The sequence below is a fragment of the Agelaius phoeniceus genome, chromosome 5 (genome assembly GCF_051311805.1).
Source record: "Agelaius phoeniceus isolate bAgePho1 chromosome 5, bAgePho1.hap1, whole genome shotgun sequence".
Lineage (NCBI taxonomy): Eukaryota > Metazoa > Chordata > Aves > Passeriformes > Icteridae > Agelaius > Agelaius phoeniceus.
The window spans coordinates 41356912-41383109 of NC_135269.1; the positions used below are offsets into that span (position 1 = coordinate 41356912).

The following is a 26198-nucleotide window of genomic DNA, read 5'->3' on the forward strand; positions in this document are numbered from 1 at the left end:
AAAGAGGGATCAGTTTTTAGCATGTTACTCTCTGACAGACACAAGGACACCACAAAGATGATCTTAAAAATGCTGAGGTTACTCAGATCAGTTCTTTAAATCCCAGGAAGAAATTCTTCAGGCTCAGTCAATTTAATAACATATAACCATTTTCTCTCATTTCCCTTTTCCTAGGCAAGTAACAAAGGTAATCCTTGTTACTCATATCAATTGCACAAGCAATAGACTGGCAGTAGATTTCTGATGTTTTTGATTAGCCATCACCATAACAAACCAAAAACTTCAACACACAAATTGCATACAGAAACTGAGTAGCTAGCGGCAAATGTGAGGTGAACAGCTAGTGAAGAGACAGAAATGAGCTGTACAGAAACAGATGAGTAGAAAATGTGCAAAATGTGCCTTCCTCCTCCCTCCCCACAAGAACACTCATATCTTGAGCTTCTAAATGAGGTTCTGCAAAATACACTGATGACTAGTACTTGTGTTTGCCATTGTGAGGAAAAGAAAGGCATTAGCCTCACTAAAAGTATCTTGCCTGAAGAGTTCAAGGCCAGCTATGAGATGATTTGCTTTTTGGCAAGAAGAAACAACTCAACCTGGGTAAAAAAAGAACTCCATCTGCAGAGTACAATGATAAACTACTCAAGTTTCACAGACATTCTTATTTGCTCATGTAATTAACTAAGTGACCATGTGTTTGATGTGGTTTAACGTCCAGTAACATCCTACAGTTCACCAATAAAGCAGGTGGAGAAGCAGGCTCATGTACAAGGGAACAAAACAGATGTCCAGTTAGATAACCATCTCTGATGATAAGCAAACTACTGTAGGTTACATCTGGGAATAAAGACTTTCTGTAAGAACTTCCCAGCTTGAGACATCTGTTCTTTTTACATAACCAGTTCCTATGCCATCTTAAATCCTCATGTACATTAAAGCAGTGGTCACAGCACTGAGACATACAAGTTTCCCCAAGTAAAGCAAAGTCTTGATATGAACGTGCTAATAATCTTATAATTTTTCTCTTTGGATTCCCATCCACATCTTTTTTTAAAGTTGTGAACAAGAAGAAAAAAGGTGAAGATTGTGGTTACATTTAATAAGCAATTAATTCTTATCTTCTAACTTCCAGCTGACACCTTTCTATACAGTCAGCTGTAGCACTTTTCTAGCTGACTTCAGCGGCACACTGCGGACCCCATCCTGAAAATGTCCACAGGTTTTAATTCTCATGACTAAGCAACCCTACAGACTTGAAATGAACTTGGACACGGGTCTACTCAACAGGTAATGTTAAATTAATTCAATTTCTTCTGGAACAAGATTTACCTTGCTAGAAACATGTAAAAATTTGAAATTTAAATATTCAAAAATGCTGCTTGCCTCAAAAAAGCCCTAAGAATGCTTAGCAAAAAGTACAAATAGAAAAAAGACATTGATATTTCAAGTTGAAGAAATATTTGAGTGTTGGACAAGAAGGCACAGTAAAGGGAATAATTTTTGTTCACAAACAAAATTAGTCAAAACATTTTCTAAGCTAAGGAGCTTTGTTTTTAGTTTTCAAACTATTTATACAAAATACAAAAAAGCAATAATACGGTCAACCTCAGATTGCATGTCCAAAACATGCTTCAAATAGCACAGATATTATTCATTTAGTAATTAAGAGGAAAGGATGGTAAGTTAGCTGATTGGTAGTTTATTTCAAAATCTTTTGAAGATCAATTTTCATAGGTGTAAAGTAGTCTAAGGTCTAGAGTCAAGAAGGACTCATGCATCCCTTTTTGAATTACAGATAAAGATGAAGATTTGCCTCAATGAAAAATCACTGAAAAATCCATTCAAAACTAATTAGAAACAAATTCACCCATAGCTTGGACTGCACACCTAGATATTGTAAAACAAATTAATTCCCTTCTTTCCTGGCCTACAGTTTGTTTCTTTAATGACCTCAACTTATCTTCTACTAATTAGGAGACCAGTTGTCAGGTTTTCACTTTCAGAGTATGGATGATGTCACTACTTTTATATAAGATCCAGTTCTGCAGTATCCTGGAACTGCTCTTCCAGAGAAGGTATTTTGACATAAATTCTATTAACAAGAAACATTTGTTTCCTTCATGTAAACTGTGTATTCTCTTAAAACTATTCAGGTTTCACAATTATATCCCATGCAACTTTGGTCACAGAAATGTGCAAGGTCTTGAAGCCTCTTTAATATTTACCATACTTTGAAACAGAAAGCTTTTAAAAAGGACCATAATCTGGAGACTTATGGGAGCAAGCTGTCCAAAGAACTGCCTGGAGAACATTATTAGTGCAGGGTAACCCTGACCAGTTCATCACACCTTCAGCTTGAAGCTTCTACAGCTTTTACACCTATTCACATGTACCAATCAGTGTTCATTGAGCGAGGAAAGTGCAAAGCAAACAGATGTAATACCATTTCTTATGCATGACAATTTTTTAATATCTACAAAAGACTTGAAGAAATAAAACCCTAAAGGTAAGCTCTGAAATCCATAGAAAGGCACCTGTCTTTTTTTTTTTTTTTTTCACATTTGTCCTTTGTGCTTTCACATCACAGATTAAAAATGTGAATACAGGTGAAACATTATTAAAATCAAAATTCATTAAATAAGAGTGTAAATGCTAGATCACAAACTTTAAAAACAATACCATTAAAAGTGGTTTGCTTCAATTGTGTGCTATGTTAAAATGAAACAAATTCACATTTATTTAATGACAAATTTTACTGCATTTCTAACTGAGTATCTATCTTCAAAAATACACTTCTCATGGTTTTTATCAGACACAGTTTATAATTAAAAGATTAGAACAATTTTTTTGGGTTGAAAAGACACGTAAACTTATTGAACAAAATATCACAGCCAAGTATTTTAGGTATTTGAACTTGCTTTTTCTGGGTCATGATTCAAAGACTCTGATACTTGCCAAGAAGGTCAAAAAAGGCTAACAACCCTCAAATATGTTTGTTTTATTTTTAAAGCAAGGCTGCAACTGCAAAAATGGATAGACTTAAGTAGAACAAAAATCTTGAAACAAATTTATTATGAAGTGAGGTATGGTAGTGTTGAAGTGCTACAGTGGATTTGTGCATATTCAAACTTATTTCAGGTCAACTACTCTGAAGTTTGAGATCAGCAGACTGTGACTGCTTGCTTCAATCTTTTGTTATATGACCCTTTGCAGATGTCCAATGGCCACAAAGAAGATACATTCAATTAAGCAAAAACTAACATGATCAGATATGAATGAGCATATCTGGTAATTTAGAAGGCAAACTGTAAGTAAAAATGCAAGCATACAACTTATTCATAATAAATACATTTTCAAGCATTTGACATTATCAATATTTTTAAAAGAATTTAAATAATAAATGCAACTATTTTATACATAACTGTACCATTTATTATACACACAAGTATATCAGTTCCCTTTGTTTACAAAGGCTGGTTACAGATATATGGAATGTTACAGTACCATCTTGCATAAAATTTTAGTACAATTCGTACTTCAAAAAAGGGTGCAAAACACCAGCCTAATAAATCTGACTGAATTGAAATATTTTTAATTACATCATTAACACATACACAACAAGCTGTACATAAGCCCACTTTTCAATCACCACTTCAAGATACTGTAGCAAGTACATTAGATTATAAATGATTCCAACTAGTCAATTAAATTTATTAAAGGTTTGCACTGCTACTCACTCTGGAACCTTTGAGATAAAGCCTGTATTCACGACTTACTGAGCTCTTGTTAGTACAGTTAAGAGGCAGTCAGCACTGGTTGCCAAAGTACTAGTCACAAGAGATTTCCTCAGAGAAACTTCACCCAGGAGCAAACATTTTTGGATATTCCCTTCAAGAATAAAAAAGAAGTTTTATGGGGTCAAGACTCTCCATTCTGTACCTTGGCTGCTGGTGGATGCATGAAGTCCTTAAAGGGAACCAGTGCCTCCTTCAAAGCAGAGCACACTTCTGAGGATGAGCAGGTGATACATTCTACTAAAGTCGGGTACAAGGCAATAACTTGTGCCCATGTGCTAGAATCAACTGCAGGGAAGAAAAGAACAGACTGAATCACTTACCACTGTCCAAATACTGACAACAGATTTTTTCCAATACCTTCTAGGAAATGGTAGATTCACAGTGTGCCTAAACATAGGTACTTAATGCTGTACTGTGGCATCCATGCAAGGCACTCAGATACCGGCCAGGATTTCTGCAGGAGAACCATTTGTTTTTTCAGCTGCAACCAGAGGCCATATGGGATAATATCCTTAAAGTAGTGCTACACACGTGTGTTTCTACATATGAGTCCTTCACTGTGTCTTTGGGATGAAGAACTGACAAATTTAAGATAATACTTCAATGTGTAATACACGTGTTTTCTGCCTGCTTGTCTCAGCTATTGACAGAAAATTGAACTGGATGCACATTTCACTTTTGGAAAATTGTCAGCAGTGAGACTTTCTATTGACTTCAGATCATTTCAGAATACAAGAGCTATAGAAAGCAAAGGTAAAAACACTGGACAATGACAAAAAATATTCATGGTAGAGTTTTGGTCATCCAACAAGTAAAATTAAACATTGTAGCATGATTCTTATTATAATGTCACTTCCTTGGTTATTTCTGTTTTAGCTCTGCTTTCAAAAGAGAACAAACCCCAAACCAGACATTAATAATTATCTTAAATAAATAAAATTATTAAAAGGTAGAAGAAGTGGGAGTGAAGTGATTCTGCAATTTGTCCAGGAGTTCTCTTTCTAAGAAAGTGTGTGGGAGGTTTGGCAAGCACCACTGCATATGGACCAGGGGAAGAATGTCTCTCATTGCAGGAAGAGAGATGTTGGGAACAGTCCAGCTGATTCAGCTTCTCTGCTCCTCTAAGAGGAAGACCCACCAGAGCAGCACTTAGAGGAAGACCCACCAGAGCAGCTTCAGGGTTAGCCAAAAGGCTTTATGCATCCTGGCATAGTTCTACCTGCACACTTTGGCCATGAAACCTTGAAAACCACATCATTATAACTCTGGCTGCTCAGTGATTATACAAATGAGGCACTGCCTCTTTCCAGAAACTGACCTGCCTGTGTTTTTCTGGAAAGGCTGGTTTGTTGGTTGGTTTGTTTGTTTGGGGATTATAAAGGTTGGGTTTTTTCTGTTCCTCCTAATATCAAAAACAGGGAGGTAGAGGGAAATGTTGTAGACACAATTCTGTCAGAATTTGAGAGTCCAATACAATGGACTTAAACAAGACTCATGATTAAGTTTCCTTCCAAGAACTCTACACATATACCAGAGGTGCAGCTTACAGGAGGAACAGGATAGGTAATTACAAATGAAGTTGAAGTCTTTCATTTGATTCAGCCCTTTAAATAAATCTGTCAGACATTTACTCAGGCATCAATGACCTAAGCTCAGCCCAGGGGACAGAAAATAATAGTGCAGGAAGAGAGGGAAAAGCAAGACCACGAGTGTAAGTATCTACCAGCCTGTCCATGCATTTAACTTGTACACCCCTTTAACTGCAGAGTGCACCCATGTGAACATGATCCATAACAACCTAAAAAGGTATCATGAGAAAGAAAAAAGGATCTGTCCAGGCTTCATGTTTTTAAGAATTCCATTAATATTTTATGGAACGGTGTTTTTTCTTTGTTTTCAGAAGACACTAAGCTTTATCTAAAAAAGGACACCATAAAATGATGTTTTCTCTTTCATTGAGCATATGCTTTTATGTCCTTATACTTTTAGTCATACTGGAAAAACATAGTGGGGTTTCTTGTCATCTACCTGTCACCTACATATACAAAGAATTACAGAATACTGATTCTTACAGAGTACACTTTTTTTTCAAATTTCTGTGAACACTACTAAAAGAAATAATAAATCCATCTTTGGGGCAGATATAATGTTACCTTGTTTGGAACAATGTTATTCAACAATAACTTACCATTTTCAGGTTGAGTCTTTTTAAGTGAATCTATGAGAGTACTGACAGCTTTTAAAACAAATATGATTTCTGTTACTTGCTGCCTACAAATGAAAACAATGCAAACAATCAACTACTCGTTTTTGTTTCAAGGATGTAAATTTTATAGAAAAAAGTTTCCCACTATCATTGCTGTTGTCTTATCTAGGACAGCTTTAACTTCAAACAGTAACACCATACAAATCTCAATCTGAAAACACTTGTTGGAATCCTGGATGCTGAGAATTTTAAACTTTCTGTGCCTAAAGGCACAGACCCACAAGAGCACACTACATTTGACCTGAGGCCGTGAAGAAGGCTTCCAGAATTGATTGATAGTACTGGGATTATGGGTATGTAGTTGATAAGAAGTGTGTAATACCACAGGGTGGAAAACTTAAGAGTTTGGTATTTTAGAATACAGAAATAAATATGAAGCAAGATGGAGGTTTTAGGGCAGAGGCAGGTTGTTCTTCTTTACCTTCTTCTTTCTTCTTCTTCATGGGTTTGGGTGTAATTGGACAGAAAAGTCCGCATTGCGGGCTTCCAGGGATCAGTTATTGGGTTAAAAGGGAAAATAATCTAGGTGTCAGTTCTTAATTGGATAGTTTAGTCTTAAAAGACCTTGTAACAAGAGATAGTTAGCCATTTTGTGCCCTGCTAATGAAACACTGCTGAACTCATGGTTGTGAGAATGTTTCACTGATAAGAAATAATAAACACCTGAGTCCGAATGTGAACTACGGTCTCAAGTGCCTTCAATCCAGACCCAGAGAAATCAATACACTCCTATCAAAGTACATGATAAGGCTAACAAAGATAATCAATTTCCACATTCATGATGGAAACCTTCAGAAGTGAAGTGAATTTCAAGTAAATTCCCATTTAAGAGAATTTCCTAGTTTTTTGATCTAATTTTTCCATTTCAAGAACAATTACTTGAGTAATGATTCCCAATATTGCTGTTTGGATGCTTTATTTTTGAGGAGATTCTACTCACCTCTCAATTTAGAAACTACATGTAGCTCTAATGGGAATAAAAGGAAATCAGATTTCAGAAATATAATGCTAGAGATATCAGAAATATTGTTTCAGTAACTGAAAACCCTTTTAACAGCACAGAATATGGCCGTTGTTACTTAGAGGTTTTTTTTAAAAAAATGGGGTACCAGCATTTCTTTTGAGATATCTTCCCCTAAACATTTCCCTGCCTTTTAAACTTCATTCTCTCCTACTCCCCTCATTTTTTTCATGACTAAGTGATATTTCAAATGCAAACTTCTTCTTATAAAGTCCAGATAATACCTTTATTTTCTAAAGACAATGCACATACCGTGGAAGAGGACATTTCCCACTCAATCGCTCATCTTCTATGTAGCGATGCAGTACATCCTGTGACCTTTTCAGGAGCACAGAAAGTGCCATTCTAGAGATGTAGCCTTCTTGAGGAGTTGTGACTTTATTACTGAATGAAAACTGGAGCAGTGTTTCAAAACACACCTTAGAAAACTCTTCTCTCATTCGAATATCTATTTCGGCTTCTGTCAAAGTAAAACGATGCATTTCAATTGTGCACTGCGCATGATGCTGCATTTCAATCCACTTATTACATGCTGAGAAAAGGTTATCACTCTAGTATTAAAAAATAGTAACAGTGATAAGACCAAATATTAAGAATATATTCTAAGAAAAAAATGACTGTGCAAAAATCACAATAGTTCTGAACATAAGAGATGAATTATGACACGTTCTCAGTAACATATCACATACCTGACATTACTTTAATTAAAAATACATTAAATAATTTAAAAACAGCGAACAATCCTACATCATAAGTACTCATATTTGGAACTGTACAATTTAAGTATTTTTCTATGTAATGGCTTATGTTCACTTTTTTCATCTTTCCAAAAACTCCTACAAATGGTTTTTCTTAAAGACAGAGAAGGTATCTGGCTAGGTACACCATATAGTTACACTAGGGTCATTTAGGTTTTAAGAACAGGATGTCTGTCTTACAATTGTCTGAAATTATTATTAGAACTGGCACAAAGGAAAATAAACTATGTAGAAAGTAACACAAGTTCAATATGATACTGTCCAAGCTGTAAGGAAGCAATTTTTTAAAAATTGCAAGGAAAGCTTGGCAACTTCCACAAAATATAATTTATTCAAGAAGTTGGATATCAAACAGTCTGTACTGAATACATGCCAGGGAACTTCAAGTCTTTATCATAAGCACACTGAACATTTTAATTATTTTCTAGTAGATTTAAACACTGTAATTTTTGTCATTGAGGTACCATACCTGTAAAGGAGGATGACTGAGAATGTATTGAGCCTTTATTGAGCATAGTCATTATCTGACCAACAAATTCCTTCGGAATAAAATTAGCATATGGCAGTATCTCCGTGCTGATAAGCTGCACCACCTAAAATAAATTACATATATTTATATAGGTTTTCTAAATACTGTAAATCTAGTATGAAGAAACAGTTAACAAGAGAGAAAGGCCTAATTAGACTTCACAAAATCTTCTATTGCTAGCATTTAAAATTTGCAGATATGTCCTAAAGTGTGGTCTTGCATGGGACATTAAACTTGAAATAAAAACCTTTCCCCTGCCACTTTGGCCAGAGTTTCTGATCAGATTTCAAATGACATTTGAAGTACATTCTTCAAGTCAAATGTATGGTTTTGAAAAGAGAAGATTTAACATTAGGAATCTCTCTCCCTCCACCCCACTTCAATATCCTCTCTATGACATTAACACACATAAACATCCCTGATAATGTGATATCTGCAAAGCAGAACAAGTTTGTTAATTATCTAAACCAGCTTAAGGCAGTACATGTGAACAGAAATGCTCTCTATCCTTGTCTTGGTGCTCCCATTCAGGAACAAAATAGGTTTAGATCTCCATAAATTAATGCATTAGATTTGAGAGTTCTGCTCACTGCAAGCAGAACCACTCTCTTTTCATCCATATATTTTTGTGTCCCAACCACCCCTCTGGAAAGATGATGGGTGATGAAACCACAGATACTGCTGTGTCTTCTCTGCAACTCCTTTTGCTTTGTATCCCTAATCTCTGTTCTGCCATAGTTTTTGTCCTGGAGTGAAAGGAGAGAAGTCCCTCCTTACTTCAGGTATCATCTTCTAATTTTCTTCAGCCTTATACAAGCAAACATACAGCGATCTCTGTGCTGCACAAACTACACATAGCTTCTTTATTTATGCCAAAGCTTCTCAGTATAGAGAACACATCTTAAGGGCAACAATGTCTAAGAAAAAATGGCTTTTTGCTGACCACCCCCTCAACATAGAAGGCATTCATTTCAGGTTTAATTCTCAGCTTTCTCTGTGGTCTACAATTACCAGCATAAATGCTCAGCAATAACATAATAAATAAGGATAAAGCTAGAGTCAGAAATGCATTTTGGTTTAGCCAGTCTATGCTGTTTTGAAGTTGAGATGACAAGAAATACTTTCTGGCATCCCACTTCCTACTTTTTGCATCACCCTGAAGCAGCTGAATTCTGGGCCTATGACTTGTTTTCAAAAATGAAAACAGTATCACAGAAAAAGTAATGAAAGGGTAACTTTTCAAGAAATTATTTCAGAACAAAATGCAACTTGTGAATGTCACTATTTGTTAATTTTAACAGTATTATTTGTTTTAGGCTCCTTACCTCAACATCAATACTCTCATTCTTCTGAAATTCTTGAATTGAGAGATTATCAGGAGGTGTACTAAAAATAAACACACTACGTTATACTTTATAAGGAGATAAGTATGGGAAATACAGTTATTACATGCATCAAGTTGGTACTCTTATATGGTAATGATTAATGATCACAAGGTCAGGTTGGATGGGGGCTTCAAGCAACCTAGTCTTTTCACTCACTGTGCCAAAAATACTTTTGAGTTCCAATGGTACATCTTAATTTTTTTTTTTTTTTAATTTTACATTTTCTTCTATATTAATGAAACATTTTTCATTAATGGGGTATTACCATGTCCTTTTCCCCTGCTAACTGAAATGATGCATTTGTTCTCATTTTAATGAATTTTATAAAAAGAAAAACCCATTTTATAAACAATAGTTTTGAAGAAATTTAGAACTTTTTTGAGTTCTTCCATTATATATATATATATATACATACATATGAATTTGTTTTCAGATGAAATACCCAGAAGTGATTCAGCAGACCCTGTGGTGAGTAGTTCAGAGCTAAGCAGAGGCTCACAGGCAAGGCAGCTGCCCAGGATAGGACTGTGGACCTGTGCCAATCTTGTCCTCATAAGGGTACTCATCTGGGCCTGCCTCCCCTGTCCCATTGCCAGTTTTAATAAAAGTTTAAGAACCTTGAAGGTTTTGAAATCTCATTCAGATCTGATTAGTTTAGCTGACAGACATTTTGTTTTATGTGATTTTTTCTTCCAATGCTCCTGTATGTTGCTGACAAAGATTTTTCTGAGATAGGCTTTTTTTTTTCCCATCTTCTGAATACTTAACATAAAACACTGAAGATCAGTCTTCACATCTACAGCTAATTTTCAGTTTTGACAATTAAGAATGTTTTATATATGTACCAATGTTTCTGCTTGAAAAATATATATATCTCTGCTCTTCAAGAGAATTTATGCAGATAAAGTCTAGATCACTTTATCTATGAAACAGACATGTATCACATGTATGAATAAAAGAATAAAATATTAAATTATTGTATTTATTACTGGGTTGTGTATTAGGGAGTCAGGAAGTTTGGAATTTTATGTTGAAAACATAGAATAAAATAAAATATTAAGTAGCTGTTCAGTCAGTACCTTTTCTAACACACAAAGTTGTTAAAGTATGGAAAACCTTTTGATAACAATTTAAGTTATTATAATGCATAGAAATGCAGGTCATGTTGAAATACAAGGGAAGATTTCAGACTGACACTTTTCAATTTATGACTCACTCTCTGAGCTGAAGTTTACCTAAAGAGGTGTTCAGGCTTTTCTGCCCAGTCATCCATACCTGATCTACCTTACCTCCTGAAGATTATGTTACATATTTGTTCATGTAGCAAATTATTCCCAAGTAAATAGATTTTTGTCTATGTGGATACACCTATCTGGGGGCCAAATGCTTTGCTGTTCTGGCACAACATATCCAAACCATACTGGAGGGTCAGGAGCCAGCAAAGATAAGAGTGTGATGGCAGCAACTTTCCTCAGAGAGGAAAGAGCTCCCAGCCCCTGCCCACTGAACAGGGATGGCTTCAGAGCCAAGAGCAAAGACCTAACAAGCACCTGGAGCCCTGCTGAGCACAGCACTCTGCTCAGAAGCATCTTTTGGGAAAGTATTGATTTAATTCCCTCATGTGAGCATAGACTTCTGCTCTAATAAATTTTATATATATACACACACATATATTTGGTGAATTTTATTGTATATAGTGGCATGACATGCCTCTATGAAAGCCTCTGGGAAAGAAGAACAAATATGAAGTAATAAACATACCAGCTTCTTACTGGAAGACAATTTTGTGTAAATTAAGTTATATGAAATGTATTAATTTTAAATGTCGTCTTGATTTATGACAAAAATCAAGATTATTGAGTCACCTCAACTGTAGATTGCTCTAATTTATTTTTTTTTTAAGCTGAAACTTCTGTCTTAGAAAGCACTAATGCTCTGACCGTAACATTTTCCTTTTTCATTTACCTGGGCTCTCCTGGCTATATTTGAAATTTCTTGTTGTACAAAGCTGCAGAGAGAATTTCTGCTGTGCTTTGTACTTTTTAAACATCATTGAGTATCACCTCTCATTTAAGCTCCATAGCTGGCTTGAAATTCTGTTCCTATCCAAAAGACAGAGGTGGGATACTATTTTAAATACAGCTATTCACAGAGCTTTAGGGGTTTAAGGGTTCAAACTACAGTGGCCTCTTGTCTAATCAATGCCAACTCAGTTTCAATGCCAGAAGCATTGGGCTATCTACACATATGATTTCTAGGACCATGGTGACTAGAAGAGTTACAAGTTAGATCAGAAAAATGTTTCAAATATTGGTTAAAAATTTAGAACATCAGTGAAAAAATTTCATTTTTCTACCCAATGCTCAGCCAGGTAGAAACTTGGAGAACATGCATACAAAAATAAGGCAATGTGCACTGGCATATTTTAATGTAAGCAAAAGGAAAAAAACCTAATCAAATCAGTTAGGAAGACTGACTGCATTAAGTCTTTTGTGAGTCTTACAAAGATGCAGATGTTTCATATATAGAACCATCCCAGCAGTCCTAAGTCAGGCTTGGAGAAAAGGTTTGAAGACGAGGTACAAAAGGAAGCCATTTACCTAACTTTGTATATAGCCTGGACAGACAACAGCACAGAACATCTAGAACATTTAATAGTGGAAAATGTGGAGTATGAAAATCTATCAATACTGAAGGAAGAAAAGGAAGGGGGATTTTGTGACACAACATTCCAGTTTCATTGAAACAAAGAGCCTAGGAAAAATTACAGAACGCCAGCATAAGAAAGTGGATTTTCAGTTCTAACCATATTCAGGTCTAACTGCATATATCTAACTATTCCTGTCACAAGGGGTGACATGTTAGAGGATGCTAAAAATCCAGATAATGGTTACTCTGTCTCACTGTCAGCCTCTTGGGGGACTCAACTGAACTGCATTTCCCAAATTCTTTGTGCTTCAAAACCTTTTCAATCCATGCTGTCTTAGTGAGATTTGTACACTCCTGCACCTAACTTAAAAACCTTCCTGTCCTGTGTGGCACATTTGCAAGTTGGGAAGCCACCAGAGATGACCTGACTCACAGCTGCACTAAAGCCATTTGGACAGGTTCAGCAGAGTTACTAAAACCAATTCAAGTTTACAAGTCACAAATCTAACTAAAACCACTCTCCTCTTCTCAGCTGTGGCTTGGTTAATTGATTTGGTGTTATGGACAAAAATGCAAGTAGTTCCAGAATTTTAAAAAACGCAACTCATTGTTAATATAAATAAATCAGGAAACACAACAAAACCAGTTCTATACCACCTAGCTGTCCTTAAATAAAGGATTAATATGGATAGTTGGAAAGTACATTCTCACTGCCTTTCCCTGCAACCTGAAGGATGACATGCATGTCAACTCAGCAATAAATTTTAGCTGTTATTTTCAAAACCGTGAATAGATTCTCTCAAATTACCCTGGAATAAGGCACCACTATGACTAGTGTATGTTTTCTATTAGAATTACAAAAAAAAAAAAAAGAAAGCACACACTAAATTTGAAAATTCTGAATTCAATTTCCTTACAAGTGGAACAACTACAAATTAAGAGACTAAGTAAACTGCAATTATAAACCACTAGAAGACACAATTTAGCAAATTTCAAACCAAAAAGGACAGGTTGCCTTACTTGCCAAGGGTAGTCTCATAGCATCTTGCACAGAGTGCAGAAAGATTTTAGCAGAGGAAATTTGAAAAGAATTACCTCAATGTGGGGAACTTCCACAGCTATCTCTAGAGCCCTCCTTGCATCACAGGGAGAGAGATATGCTTCAGGAGCAATATGGGGAGGAGGAGGAGAACGAGGAGGATGAAGAAAAGGAAAAATGACTGCTATTACTAATTGTCCTGACTAGTGGCATGAGGAAGATGTATTCCCTTTTCAGCTTTAATGTTTTTTAGGAGCACAAGGCTCAGGCTGATAGAAAGAACAGAAAGTTTATCTATCTATCTATCCTAAAGATACCAAGGGACAAGGCTCTAACTGTATGTAGGACAACCATACACTTGGAAGGCAAACTGCTATTTAGAAAAAGATGAGCATTAGGGAGGTAAAAAAAAAAAAAACAACCCCAGACATTCTGTAGCCACACAAAATACAACTACATAAGCAAAATTAATCTACTCACAAGAAGCCTGGAAAGCGTAATGATAGTGGCCATTAATTACACTAACAGGTCAAATTATCTTGCTGTAGCCATGTGGTTCTACAATATATCGGCCTATTTTTAGTGCTTTAAATTAATTTAAACTTTAAAGTTTCTAAGTGAAAAAAAAAGTTTCCTACACTTTTCTAAAGACACCTTTAATTAGGATGAAAAAATTTTCTCTAAAACACATTTTGTATGTTTAGCAACCAGAGTGTATACTATAATTTAAGAGGCAAAACCAGACTTCAGTCAAGACAGACATCATAAGGCATCATAAATATTCACACAAGTACTATTTTTTCTTCTGACTCCAGAGAGTATTTGTCCATACATGATAAATGAAAAAAGGTATTAGAATTAACATAAAGAGTAATAGTTTCTAGCAAGCAACACATTAAGATGAAATTTCTACGTTTGAAATAATATTCAAGTAAAGTATATTTCGCTCACTGTAAATTAAACATGTTTGTTATAGACAAACAGATTTGGCCAAAAAGTCATGCAGATGATCGTGGACTATCCTGAATTACACTAAAGAGCTGAGATAATTTTGCTTCCCTGAATTTATGACCAATTAATACCAAGAAGCTGTAGTAGTACTAGTCTTGTTCAGCTAAGAATATGCAAAACAGAAATGTTTAATTTGCTTTGCAAATATTTAGGAATAATTAAATTACAACAAATAGTAATATGTATTTCCAAAGCAACTTTTAAGTGAACATACATTCTTCTACAATAACCTGAAAAACCTTCATTTGAATTCTGATCACCCAACAATGATAGAGATTATAGAGTGTTAACTGATGTGGACTGCCTGTCTGATGGAAGAATGGAAGCAAGAATACTAACTGCAGCTGAAAAGAAAACCAAGCAAGATACTGCAAGGATTATTTCACATTAAAGAAACAGTGAAGCATAAAACAAAAACTTGGATGATTGAAGTGCCTTTTATGCCATCATGGATGACCTTTTCTATTTTAAGGTCCTCCTACTTAACAGAATTATTTTTTCAAGGAAATGCAAAAACAATAGGAAGGTTTTTCACCTGATTGCCTTTCTATCAATGGTAATCCTATAGATGATATTCTAAACTCATTCATTATTATGCATTTCCACTAGCGACACATGTGTCTCTAAAATAAATTTTCATTGGTATTTTTTTTTTGTTTGCCTGTTTGTTTTGGGCAAGCTGGTATTTATCCATCATTAGTAAATACAGCTGTGTTTGGTTGCTGACTTTTGTGTATTTCAAAACTAAACACACAGCATATTAGTGTAAGGCACTGAAGAACCTTACTGTTTTCTGTTCAAAAGAAAGATTTATTTGTTACTGAAAATATTTTTCTTTTCACCTTGTTCTTTATTCTAAAACACTATTAGATATACTTAAACTACTCCTAAAAGATGCTTGTCCACAGATGTTTACAGAAGATGGAAATTCCATACCACTCCTAAGCAATTATCTAAAATACCTAACCTTCCTTAGAGTAAATGATTCTCTTAGTGTCTAACCTAGAAAATCTTTGCTGTACTGAAACAAGTTTTTACCCATTGCCAAGGGACAAAAAAAAATCTTCTCTGAAGCAAGCTTTTATTATATTCTGAAAATTTACAATGTTTTGCTAATGTTGTAGTCTTTTATTTGAACAAACAGATCAAAGGCCAGGCTGGATGGGGATCTGAGCAACCTGGTCTAGTGGAGGGTGTCCTGCCCATGGCAGGCTGTCTGGAACTAAATGATCTTTAAGAGCCTTTCCAACTCAAACCATTCTATGATTCTGTGATTAAACTGTCTGTCTCTGATCATTACTATTTTTCACTTCTGGACTTCCTCAGCCTGCCCATTGTAGACTGAGACTGTGTTTCATTCTTGAGAGGAATCTATCCATCTTTATAGTCTTAAATATGACTATTTAACTACACTTTTCAAAGAGTATAATAAATAAAGTGTGGTTAATTATTAAGGTGCAGTCAATTTATCTTAGGTAGAAACAAATATAACTATGGGCTTCTAAGTGAACAGCAGTGTACTAAATAATTTTCAAAAATTCACAGTAAGTGGGGTTTTTCATAATGGAACTCAGGACAAATACATATAGTTAATGCTGTTAATTAGAAAAAATACCATTGCAACTCTGTTCAAAGTGAAGAAAGGAACAGATTGTGTACACATCAGCAACTCTATCAAATCTAGAATAAACATACTTGGAGTCCCTACAGAAAGACTATGCCATATATTGAGAGTTCAGCTGAGCTCTTTCTTGCTCTTACACTTCACCTTTTGATTGAAGCTTTTTGTACTACTTTCTAAAAGTAGAGCTTTTTGAAGTTGGCAGATTGGTTACCTCTTCTCCATCATTCATTAAAATAATTTTCATATATCAAATAGCTCTACTGACATGTACAGTGAACAAATTACTTATGAATATTTTTTATTTTCCTTTAAAAATAAAAAAAAGGAAGTTGTGTTTACCTTTTTGTGAATAAAAAGTCTTCAAAAGTATTTGCTAGCTCTGGCCACATACTGTCAAATTTTCCAGAAGAAGCATGCTGCCTTGCAACAGGCAGTCCAATGGAGAGAACTTTGAGAAGAGAGGACACAGCTAGCTTCCATGTGCTTTCAGAAGGACATGAGTACTTCAGACTAAGAGGTATTCTAAGTGTCTGCAAAATGAAAGTCAAAACAAAATTTATAGTTGCTCAGAGAAATCTAAGATTACAGCAAGTTTCCGCACAAGATCTTGGAGGACACTGTCATAGATGGCAATACACAATCCCTACCTTTTCTGCTAGTATATGAGATGGCCTTTTACAAATGCAATTCTGAAGATAATTTATCATATTTATCATATATCATATATATGCTGGCTAAAGCACAGGTCTGTAGCCAAGTACAAGGTTAGAAGCCAGAATTGATTCATTATCATTTTCACTACGAAATCACATACTAATTTTCTTTTTCTGTATTGCCATCCACCATTTCTGCTAAGTCTGACAAATGGGCTTTCCTAACACATAAGAGACTGCAGGCAGTCTGTTATCACAAATGTATTCTGGAGAATTCAGTCCCTACAAAGCCATCCCAAGTGCTACCACAGTAAAGAAAAAGAGCCTCATTGCATTTAAATTTTTCCTAGTAAAGTTGAACTTTAAACACTGGAACATAAACACTGGAAGAAATCTGGTCATTATTGACTGTTAAACCACATGAAATTTGAAAGTAAGAACAGTTAGAGAAATTCTAAGATAAAGGCTTCAATACAACTCAAATGTAAAGCAGATGAAAGTACAGCAAATTTTAAGTCTTTTAGATAGAAAGTCATCTTCAGTATCTATAAAACAAAGTCATTAATAAATTTTTTAAATTAGGCATATGAACTATTTACACGTATATGCATTCTTTTTAGTATTGTTAGTCAAACTTTAGAACCTGATAGTAAGTTTTTGGTTTTCTTGGAAAACCAATTATCTACTTGACATTTCAAATACATAGTGACTAAATTCAGGTACTGTATGTATACCCTCCATGCCTTAAGTGCAGTCTCCGAGTTGAGGAAAGCAAAAGGAGGAAAGTCTCCCTCTGACTCTCACAAGGGAGTCAATTATAATTAACTCTCTATGGCAAAAAATCACAACAGCTAGACTCTAACCCTAGAGATAAACAGAACTTTTTTTTCTGCTTTTGTGACAGATATGTCACAAAATGTGACAAATCTAATTCCAAAATCAACATGGGCTTTAGAAACATGAAAAATAAATTTAAAAGCATTTTCATATATCACAATAGATCCTACTGTTATCAACTGCAAATGTCATAAAAAAGTGGTATTTCTATCAGTTCAACCAATCCCATTAAAACAGAAGTGGAAAACAACTATTTAACTTTGAAATACAAATATTTCATTCAAAACAGATTTCAAATAATATCATCTGTTTTAAACACATTCAGGTTTCTATATTTCTATACCGGAAAATCCTGATGTCAGCCAATTCATTGCAAACAAGCCAGGTCAGACACATTCTTATTTTCCAGACTTCTGGAAAATATTACTTCTATTATTTACTAAAATTTTTTACTGGAATTGAATGGTCAAAAAAAGTGAAGCATTTGACAATTTTACTTTAAAGGTATATTAGGTACATTTATTATGTATTATAAGGTGTATTAGGTAACATTTCAGAGCTGCATTGACACATGAAGTCATTAAAAGCAAATCAAAAGTAACAGAGCATACACCTTTGAAGTTTTTATGCCAGTCTACAGAAACTGGGCTTTGGCCTTCAATGCCATATTTACTAAGGCACCTACTTACCACGCTCAGGTGCATAACACTTTCAAAGATGAACATTTTGGGGCCTAACACGTTTGTTAATTTTTATCCTAACACTGAAATACTGATGCTGACATTACCCAGCTAAGAACAGTACAAATAGACTAATAAATAGCCTTTCAGCTTCAAAAGAAATTATTCCCTGCTGCTCATCTTCATAAAATATCCATCTGTTTACTACAGCTTGAAGCTTCCCAGGAAGTGTTTGTCAACACTAGCTGAAAATAAAACTCATGATTTTCAGTATAAGCTCATTAAATTCAGAGTCCATGCAGGTCAAACTTTTACCTTAATAATGTTCTGAAGAACCTTCTCTGTTACCACAGCTTTGTGGCAAGCTGTCTTTTGGTATAAGTCCACCACAACTTCCAATGATCTCTCTGCAAATGGTACGTAATTCAATGCCACCCATTCCGCCTAGGAAAAGGAATTAGTAAATTACTAAATTATGTGTGAAAACATATTAATTAAGGAACAGAAAGTGTATGTTTTGCACTGAACTCTCCGTTTAATGCATGCAAGGTTTGCTAAGAATATGGTCCAAGCCACAAAACTGCAAATACAACATAGTCTGGCTATGAAAATGTACTCTACATTGAAGTAAAGTACATTTCAGTAGGAGAAATGTTGCAGTCTAAGCAAGACAACTACATTAGGACAATCTTTAAGGAAATTTAACTCACCGGTGCAAATAGTTGTATCTAGTGTGATTCCATTGTGTTGCAGGACAAACAGAATAAGAAGAATTAATACATACATAATAGTTACCTCTTTGATTACACTGAATCAGATGCTCATGCTTAAGTGAACAGCAGTGTACACAGATAAAAAGAATTACTGAACACGTTCCATTTCTTTACAGCACGTGCAATTCAAAAATCTGCAGCTTGAGGGAATTTTTGCCATTCAAAATTATCATGCCTCTGTGTTAAATTTAGTATCTCTTGTAGGACAAATTATTTTAGATTAATTTATGTACAAATTCAGACACATTTGTCTGGTGTCCAAGCCAGACCTTTCCTACATGAAGGAATACGAAGTACAAAAGCAAAGAAAAATGCAAAGGGAGTAAAAGAAGATAACAAAAGCATGTAAAAAAACTTATTACACAACATGCAGTTCAATTTTTACAGATTGAACAAATGCATCTTGCTGGACAACCTATATCTGAAGCTGAATTGGATTAACCAGCCAAGTGAAACGAGTGAGATTTCTAATTAATTACCTGATTATACTTTGCATTTGCTATGTGCTTTGTTTCCAGCTGTCCATACTGTGGAGGCTTGCAGGAAAATTCTACAAAGGCCAGTAGTTGGTCAAAGATTGCAGGATACATTATCTGCATACCTTCTGAGCCCACACATATAGCCTTTATCAAAAGAAGATAAAAGAAGTTTAATACATATTTCTTGAGTTTTTGCTTTAACACCTGCATCAGTACAAGGAACTCCTACAGAAAACTCCCCATATAAGACTATGCAGGAGTCCTGTTGTATGAAAGATTGTGTATAGTTCCAATAGTTTAAGGAAATTACATTTTGTTACTTTATTGAAGTAAATAAAGTTGCAAGATACCTGGGCATATATAGTCCAGTAAATACAGCTATCTCATCCAATAAAAGATAACTTTTCTTCACTCTGCTTTGATTTGTCAGTAAAATAAAGTCTTATATAAGTCTTGTATATAGATCTCAGCCACATCTTCTTTAAGTTCTACTTCAATAAACATTTAAATCTCAGAAGTCAATTATAGAAGGCTTCAAAAAGTAGTTAAAAGAGTGTCTTATAGAGAGGAATAGAAATAAAATGAGAATTATATGGTTTGGCATAGCTAAAACTCATGATCTTGCTTTAAAATGGGAAACATTTCAGGAACAGTGTACTTACACTACCAAAAAACCTCAATCCCCTCTATACTACAGCAGTAAAAGATTAGAAGACGAGTTCTAATGAGAAATAAAAAGAACAAACCAAAGGGTGTAAAATGGACTCAATATATGGAAGCCTGAAAAGAGGTGCAAAGCTCCCTTCTATTCCCATGTTCTTGAGTTGCAATGGTGTCCTGTCCTTTGTTAGTGGAATCACATTATAAGATATATTTATTAAACTAGTCAGGGTTCAGTCTGAAAAATGTTAAGTTTTTTTCATGCTATTCAAACTGCAAAGTTGTTCCACAACTTCAGAGAAAATCAGAACTGAGCCAAGTTTTCCTGTATCAGCAAAGAACCTGATCCTACACACAAACACAGAGAAATGTTTTGTTTCAAAGATTGCAAATATTTACTTCTTTAATGCTTTCTGTGTGTACTCCTGAGAGTATCAATTGATTTCAAGAGAGGAAGAAGGTACTGTGGCCTAAAGCAAAACCATCTGACTCATGGCCTTTGCTTCACATCAGCACTGGCTGGCTGCCCTGCCACGTGAACTGTACTGTGTTTATACAGCCAAGAGGAGCAATCACACAACTTCACAGAACTTACTGATGTCCAAAAACACATTAATGTTTTTAGGAACTTCAGTGCTGTTGTGTTAGTAACATAACTATAGCTGGGATAGGAGGTTTGAGGTACCATGTTATGGAAGTCTGTATTTGCAAAGGCTTGTAACTGCCATGGTAACCCACTGAAAATGGGAGTGGGGAAGGGGAGATGTCTCACTTCCTCATGTAGAGTTATGGCTTTTGTTACTGTTTAGAAACCTTTAGCTAAAACATCTTGACAAGCACAAGAGTATAATAATGTGCAGTTTTTCCCCATGTTAAAACTTTGTAACCCCTTTTTTGAAAAGCCCTAATGCCTGCAGCCTTTGGAAACTAACATCATCTGGATATGAAGACTAAAAACCAGAAAAATCTGAGATAAATAAATGGACTGATCAAATGGGAAAAACAGGATTTGGGTTAGACTGACTTGCTGGAAAAGGGAGGATAAAAAAGGGTAAGCCTGACTGGAAAAGGCTGAAAATGCAGACATGACTGGTTTTAAAACTTTTTGTTATTTACACACCCCCACACAAAACTGAGATTCAATACCAACTTCTATCCAATTGAATTGAAATTTAAACAAAATAATTCACTCCATAGCATTTTCATAGCAGGGGTGGTTGGAACTAGATGATCTTTAAGGTTCCTTCCAACCCAAGCCTTTTTATGATGCTATTCTTATACCTCTGTTTTCAAAATACATGAATGAATTTTTGTTAGAACCATCAGCTAAAGGGATGGCTGAGATTAATCACCTCAAACTACACAAAAGAGAAAACAAGACACTGAATTGCTGCTCATTTGTCAGCCACCATGTGTTTCATGAGCTAAATGGGGCAGGATCCTGACAGCAGCCAGGGGGATACATGACCACATGTTAAGCAAAGTAGTCCTAACATGAAATCCCAAAGGAAATGAAGTCAGGTCATGTGGATATTTTAATTCTGGCATTTCCCAAGTAAGTTTGTGGGGGCTTTATTTTGGGGGGGGAGGGGGGTGTTTTTTTAAAGTAGTGCTCAATATAAATGCATTATTTAATTCATGATCAACTCTGCTTCTTTTGAATAAATAAGTTATGTGAATGAGCACTGAATTTTGCAAGGAGATATGTTACCACTGCAAAAAGAAAGAAACAAGCAGCGTTATTTTCTTTTTTTTTTGGCTTTCAAAGAAAGAGCACCCTCATTTGTTGTTTATAGATTTACTTGCATGAAGGGTGCTCTTTGAGCATGAGTTCTATAGTAAGAATTTCTTAAGCAGAGATGCAGCATTTTCCTTAAATATCTGATTATTAAGAGTCCAGAATGTAGGTAATCTGCCAGAGAACCTTCTATATTTTATGCTTTGTGTGAACTGTAAGTTCTCATAATTGCTGTTCTTTCTAGACTGTTCATGGCAGCACCTGGACATCATGTGGAACACTGTTTGTGGGACTGCTCCTCCATCTCCATGTACAGACCTTCAGTATCAACAGTACTTCAATGTTAGATGGACACATGAATGGCTACAAACACAGCACAACACTTAAGGTACTTCTGCAATCAAGCAAAGCACATTTCATAAAGATTACACCATTCCTTTCAATACTTTCATCTATTCTGCAGCAGGAATGGAGATCTGATTGTTAAAATACAACACACTGTGCAATTAAAAATAATTTTTTAAATCTTGTTTAAATCACCCCACTATAGTTCTATAGAGTAAAAGTAGCACACACTGTAGTTTACCTTTCACACACTAGAAGTTGCATGATTACCTTTTGTAAAACATCTAAAGCTGTAAGCACTGCTTCCTGTAAACTTGTCAGAACTGCTTCAGTGTAAGATGGAAGGATGAAAGGGGAAGCATCTGAACTGATTGGAACTGAAACAGCACCGTGCAAAATGACACCGAGCTTTTGGAGATCATCCATGCTGAAACCAGTTTTGATGTGTTGGTAAAGAGCTGGGAATATCTGAATTAAAGCTGTAAGAAAAGGCTGGCTGGGAATGAAAGTCAATTTATCACAAGTAATTGGAGGCCTTGTACTTTCTGATCCAATCCTATACCAGCTGTTCCAGGCTGCCCACCAAAGATTCAAATCTTCAATCTCATCTGTTATTACAGGAGGTTCAGATCCATTATATCTTCCTATTCTTTCTCCTATGGAGTCAGTTCTCATGAATGATCTGCCAAGACTAGTGGCAGTAGTTGTCCCTACCACCAAAGGTACAGAAACATTGATGGCAGGTGGTGTCTCAGGCTTCTCAGAGTCTCGAACAGGAGAAACAATTTGCAGGATTTCCTGGAAGCTTTTCAGAGCAGCCAAGGAAACTTCGTTATTTTTGCTAAGTGCTGCTGACTGGATGTGATCAAGAAGAACATCCCAGGCTTGGGAAAAGTCTCCTATTTAAAAAAAGAGAGAGGACAGAAAAAAAATCAATTTGGAACTTGCTTCCTATTCCCATTCCCACCCACCCTGCCTCTCTAAAAGGCTGCTCATGTACATGTTAGTCTAATACACAGAAATTTCAAGAGATTAGGTGGCCACTTGAATGACTTTTATATCAGTTCAACCATAAGCTGAAAGAATGAATGTGACGGAGAAACACATAAATATGAAGAATGAAACAATATACCTATGTTCATGCTAAATTTGCTAGCAAAAAATCACATACCACATCCCATACCAGTAAAATATTCTTATTTTTAAACATACCAGATGCCTGTTGATTTCAAGAAGGGTTAAACCCACACAAGGAATTAAGGGTCAAATTAATGCAATTACTCATGCAATGCATTTATAAAGAATTGATTTTAAAATGCTCTGATAATTGTACTGTGGATAGATTTCATTTGAGGCATTTGAGTTTTTCATTAAATTTAGCCTTAACCTTCAATTTTCTATATTACTAATTACAGGGTTTGAATAATTAAAGTAGTTCTAATTTTTTTATTCAGTTTTAACTCAAGTTTAATATAGCCTAAATTCTACCACATTTCTGCAAATGACTGATACACTTACTAGCTGTTAATATGTTGATACCACAACATGATATCACAAATGACCAAAATGAAATACAACTTATATCCAGTTAATATACATTAACTGCATACTATAGGATGCTGAAGGTAGAATAATCTAATGAGAACTTTTCTTTATAAGCTATACAGTCTCTATTCCTTTTGCACTTTTTCCTTGTAGAAATTACCAAGCTATTTTAAAATATTACTACCTACAGCTGAACAATGAAAATGTTCAATACTCCACTGACTTTACAGGTAAGTTCTCTTTATGTTCTCAGAGTGCTGTTAAATTTGACACACTGATACCACAGAAGAGTTCCAGGCAAGTGTGGCATTCCCTTAGACAGATAAAAGGAAAAGCATGTTCTGACAAGAACAAAGAAAAGACAAAGTATTATTGTTGTCAGTCTACTATAATTTAAAGCTATTTAGCACCCAGAATTGGGACTGAATTGTGACTACTGAGATTTAATCTCAAGTACCATGATACAGAAGAGGAAATCTGTAGTTACAATTTTTGGCTCTATGAAGCATGAATTAATAACTCCATAATTTTCATAACTTTTGAGGTGACACAACAAAAAACATTTTTGAGCTAAGATTGAGCTAAGCATCTTGCCCAGTACATTAACTGAAAAGAGCATACAAAAGAAGAAAGTTTATCACCCTGTCTTTTAATATCTATAAATTTTACCTAGAGGCTGCAGTAAGTATCTCCTAGTGTTAAATATCCTTGCAACTCCAGCCAGTGTTAATACCCATGTCTCAGCCCACTGTTTCTCAGCTGTATCCCTTGAATGATGAATGAGAATGTTGCCTCCTCCTGATTCAATCTTCTCTTTGTCAGCTGTCGTAGAAGATTCTCGAACCCTATCCAACAGGTGAAATAAAACCTGTAACAGCCAGAAAAAAAGAGGAAAAACGCAACTTTTCAAATAACATGGCTGCATTCATAGTAAACCAACAAATTCTTTCATTATCCTTTCTGTCACTATGTCACCTTGAAAATTCCCTTGTTCTAAATAGTCTCCATAGCAGTCAAGATTAACAATCAGTCAACTGACGTCCACTTGAGGAAGGCTGGAAATAGGACACTCAAACCCACCAAGAACACTGTCAGCACCAGGAGAACGCTAAAACCAGTGGCTCTCAGACACTTCACAGGTGCAACAGACAGGTTCAAATATAGCCCAAAGTTTCCATAAAGCATAACATGACCATGACTTAGAACACAGCCTTCTGATAGATCCAAAACAGAATGCAAAGCAAAGCTCTATCCAATACCAGCTCAGCCCTGTCACATGACCCTCAAACATCTCCCTTTTCACACAAAAGATAAGTCATTCTTGTAGGAAGGACACCATCTTTTTATCAAACTCCTGAGTAAAAAATAAATTATTAGGATATTAAAATTGTATTTTAGAAGAGGCTTTAAAGGCCAGAGAAGACAGAGTATAAAAAACATTCCCAAAACCCAAGAGATTAGATTTCTGCCATCTTATGTTATCTTTTAAAAGTCTTAATAAATTATCTAAATGATGTGGTTATTAAATGGTAAATGGTTAATGGTTACTAAAACGTAAATGCTCTTTACAAAACCTTCAGAGGAAGCTTACACATCATACCTTCCATATTACTGTGTGCCACGTTGAATGTTGCAGCAAAGTTCCATGAGCACCAATAGTAGAAAACAATGTCTGCCCTGCGCTCTTTCTAACTGCAGGTCGGGGATCCACACACAGCTCTCCAAGTTTGGCATACAGGCATAACCAAAGACAGTCAAATGGTGATGCAGGATGGAAAGGTCTGTTCAGCAACACCCCCTTTTCTTCTGCCTGTTTCTGCAACACTGCTTCTTCTTTGTTTAGCTCCTTTTCAATTATTTCACCTCTTTGGAAAAAATAATCTGAAATATTCCACTACAAAATAAATAAGACATATGGTGTTGTACAATAAAAATAGGGTAATGCTTTAATGTTCATGAAATAAATTGTCTCTTATTTTCACAAAGTATTTTGCAAAGTACATCAAGATATTAATTTCCCTACACTGGTGAAATAAGATCAGCACATAAATTTTGCAAGGTCCAAAAATTACTCTTTTTTCTCAGCTTTTAGGTTCCTGTTACAAAGAATGAACTCATCATTTTAGTACATTTTTTGTAAAAAAATGTATTAAAAATAAGATACTGATGAACATGCTTGCAATGCAATGTTATTTCTTTTAGTAAGGCAGGAATCATGGAGATTAAAGGTAAGATGTGCTCACTCAATTTACCTACGATTCCAAATGACAGCATGGGAGTTCAGTAAGAACCCAAAAAGCTACGTTGTGGTTTTCATTTGTATAACTGGCTACAGAAAAGTTTTCATTAAAAAAGAAAAGCAAAAATGAAAGCCTGAAGCAGCATCACTGTAGGTTAATAAAAAAC

The 26198-nt window shown here is 35.3% G+C and overlaps 1 protein-coding gene across 3 annotated transcripts in view; it reads right to left on the reverse strand.

Annotated features, from left to right (window-relative positions):
• Positions 1-2977: 2977 nt before the first annotated feature.
• MON2 (MON2 regulator of endosome-to-Golgi trafficking) overlaps positions 2978-26198 on the reverse strand; it is a 66133-nt gene continuing 42912 nt past the window's right edge. For 2 of the 3 annotated variants that reach the window (XM_054630899.2, XM_077178872.1), the window contains exons 24-35: positions 25393-25686; positions 24462-24660; positions 22518-23146; positions 19505-19648; positions 18963-18980; positions 18568-18696; positions 16422-16612; positions 9700-9760; positions 8315-8438; positions 7340-7547; positions 5989-6071; positions 2978-4085 (exon numbers count right to left, since the gene is read on the reverse strand). In XM_054630899.2, coding sequence (XP_054486874.2) covers positions 3922-4085; positions 5989-6071; positions 7340-7547; positions 8315-8438; positions 9700-9760; positions 16422-16612; positions 18568-18696; positions 18963-18980; positions 19505-19648; positions 22518-23146; positions 24462-24660; positions 25393-25686 — 2244 coding nt within the window. In that variant the 3' untranslated portion in view covers positions 2978-3921. The remainder of the gene's footprint in view (positions 4086-5988; positions 6072-7339; positions 7548-8314; positions 8439-9699; positions 9761-16421; positions 16613-18567; positions 18697-18962; positions 18981-19504; positions 19649-22517; positions 23147-24461; positions 24661-25392; positions 25687-26198) is intronic. The other variant, XM_054630900.2, reaches the window with a different exon arrangement.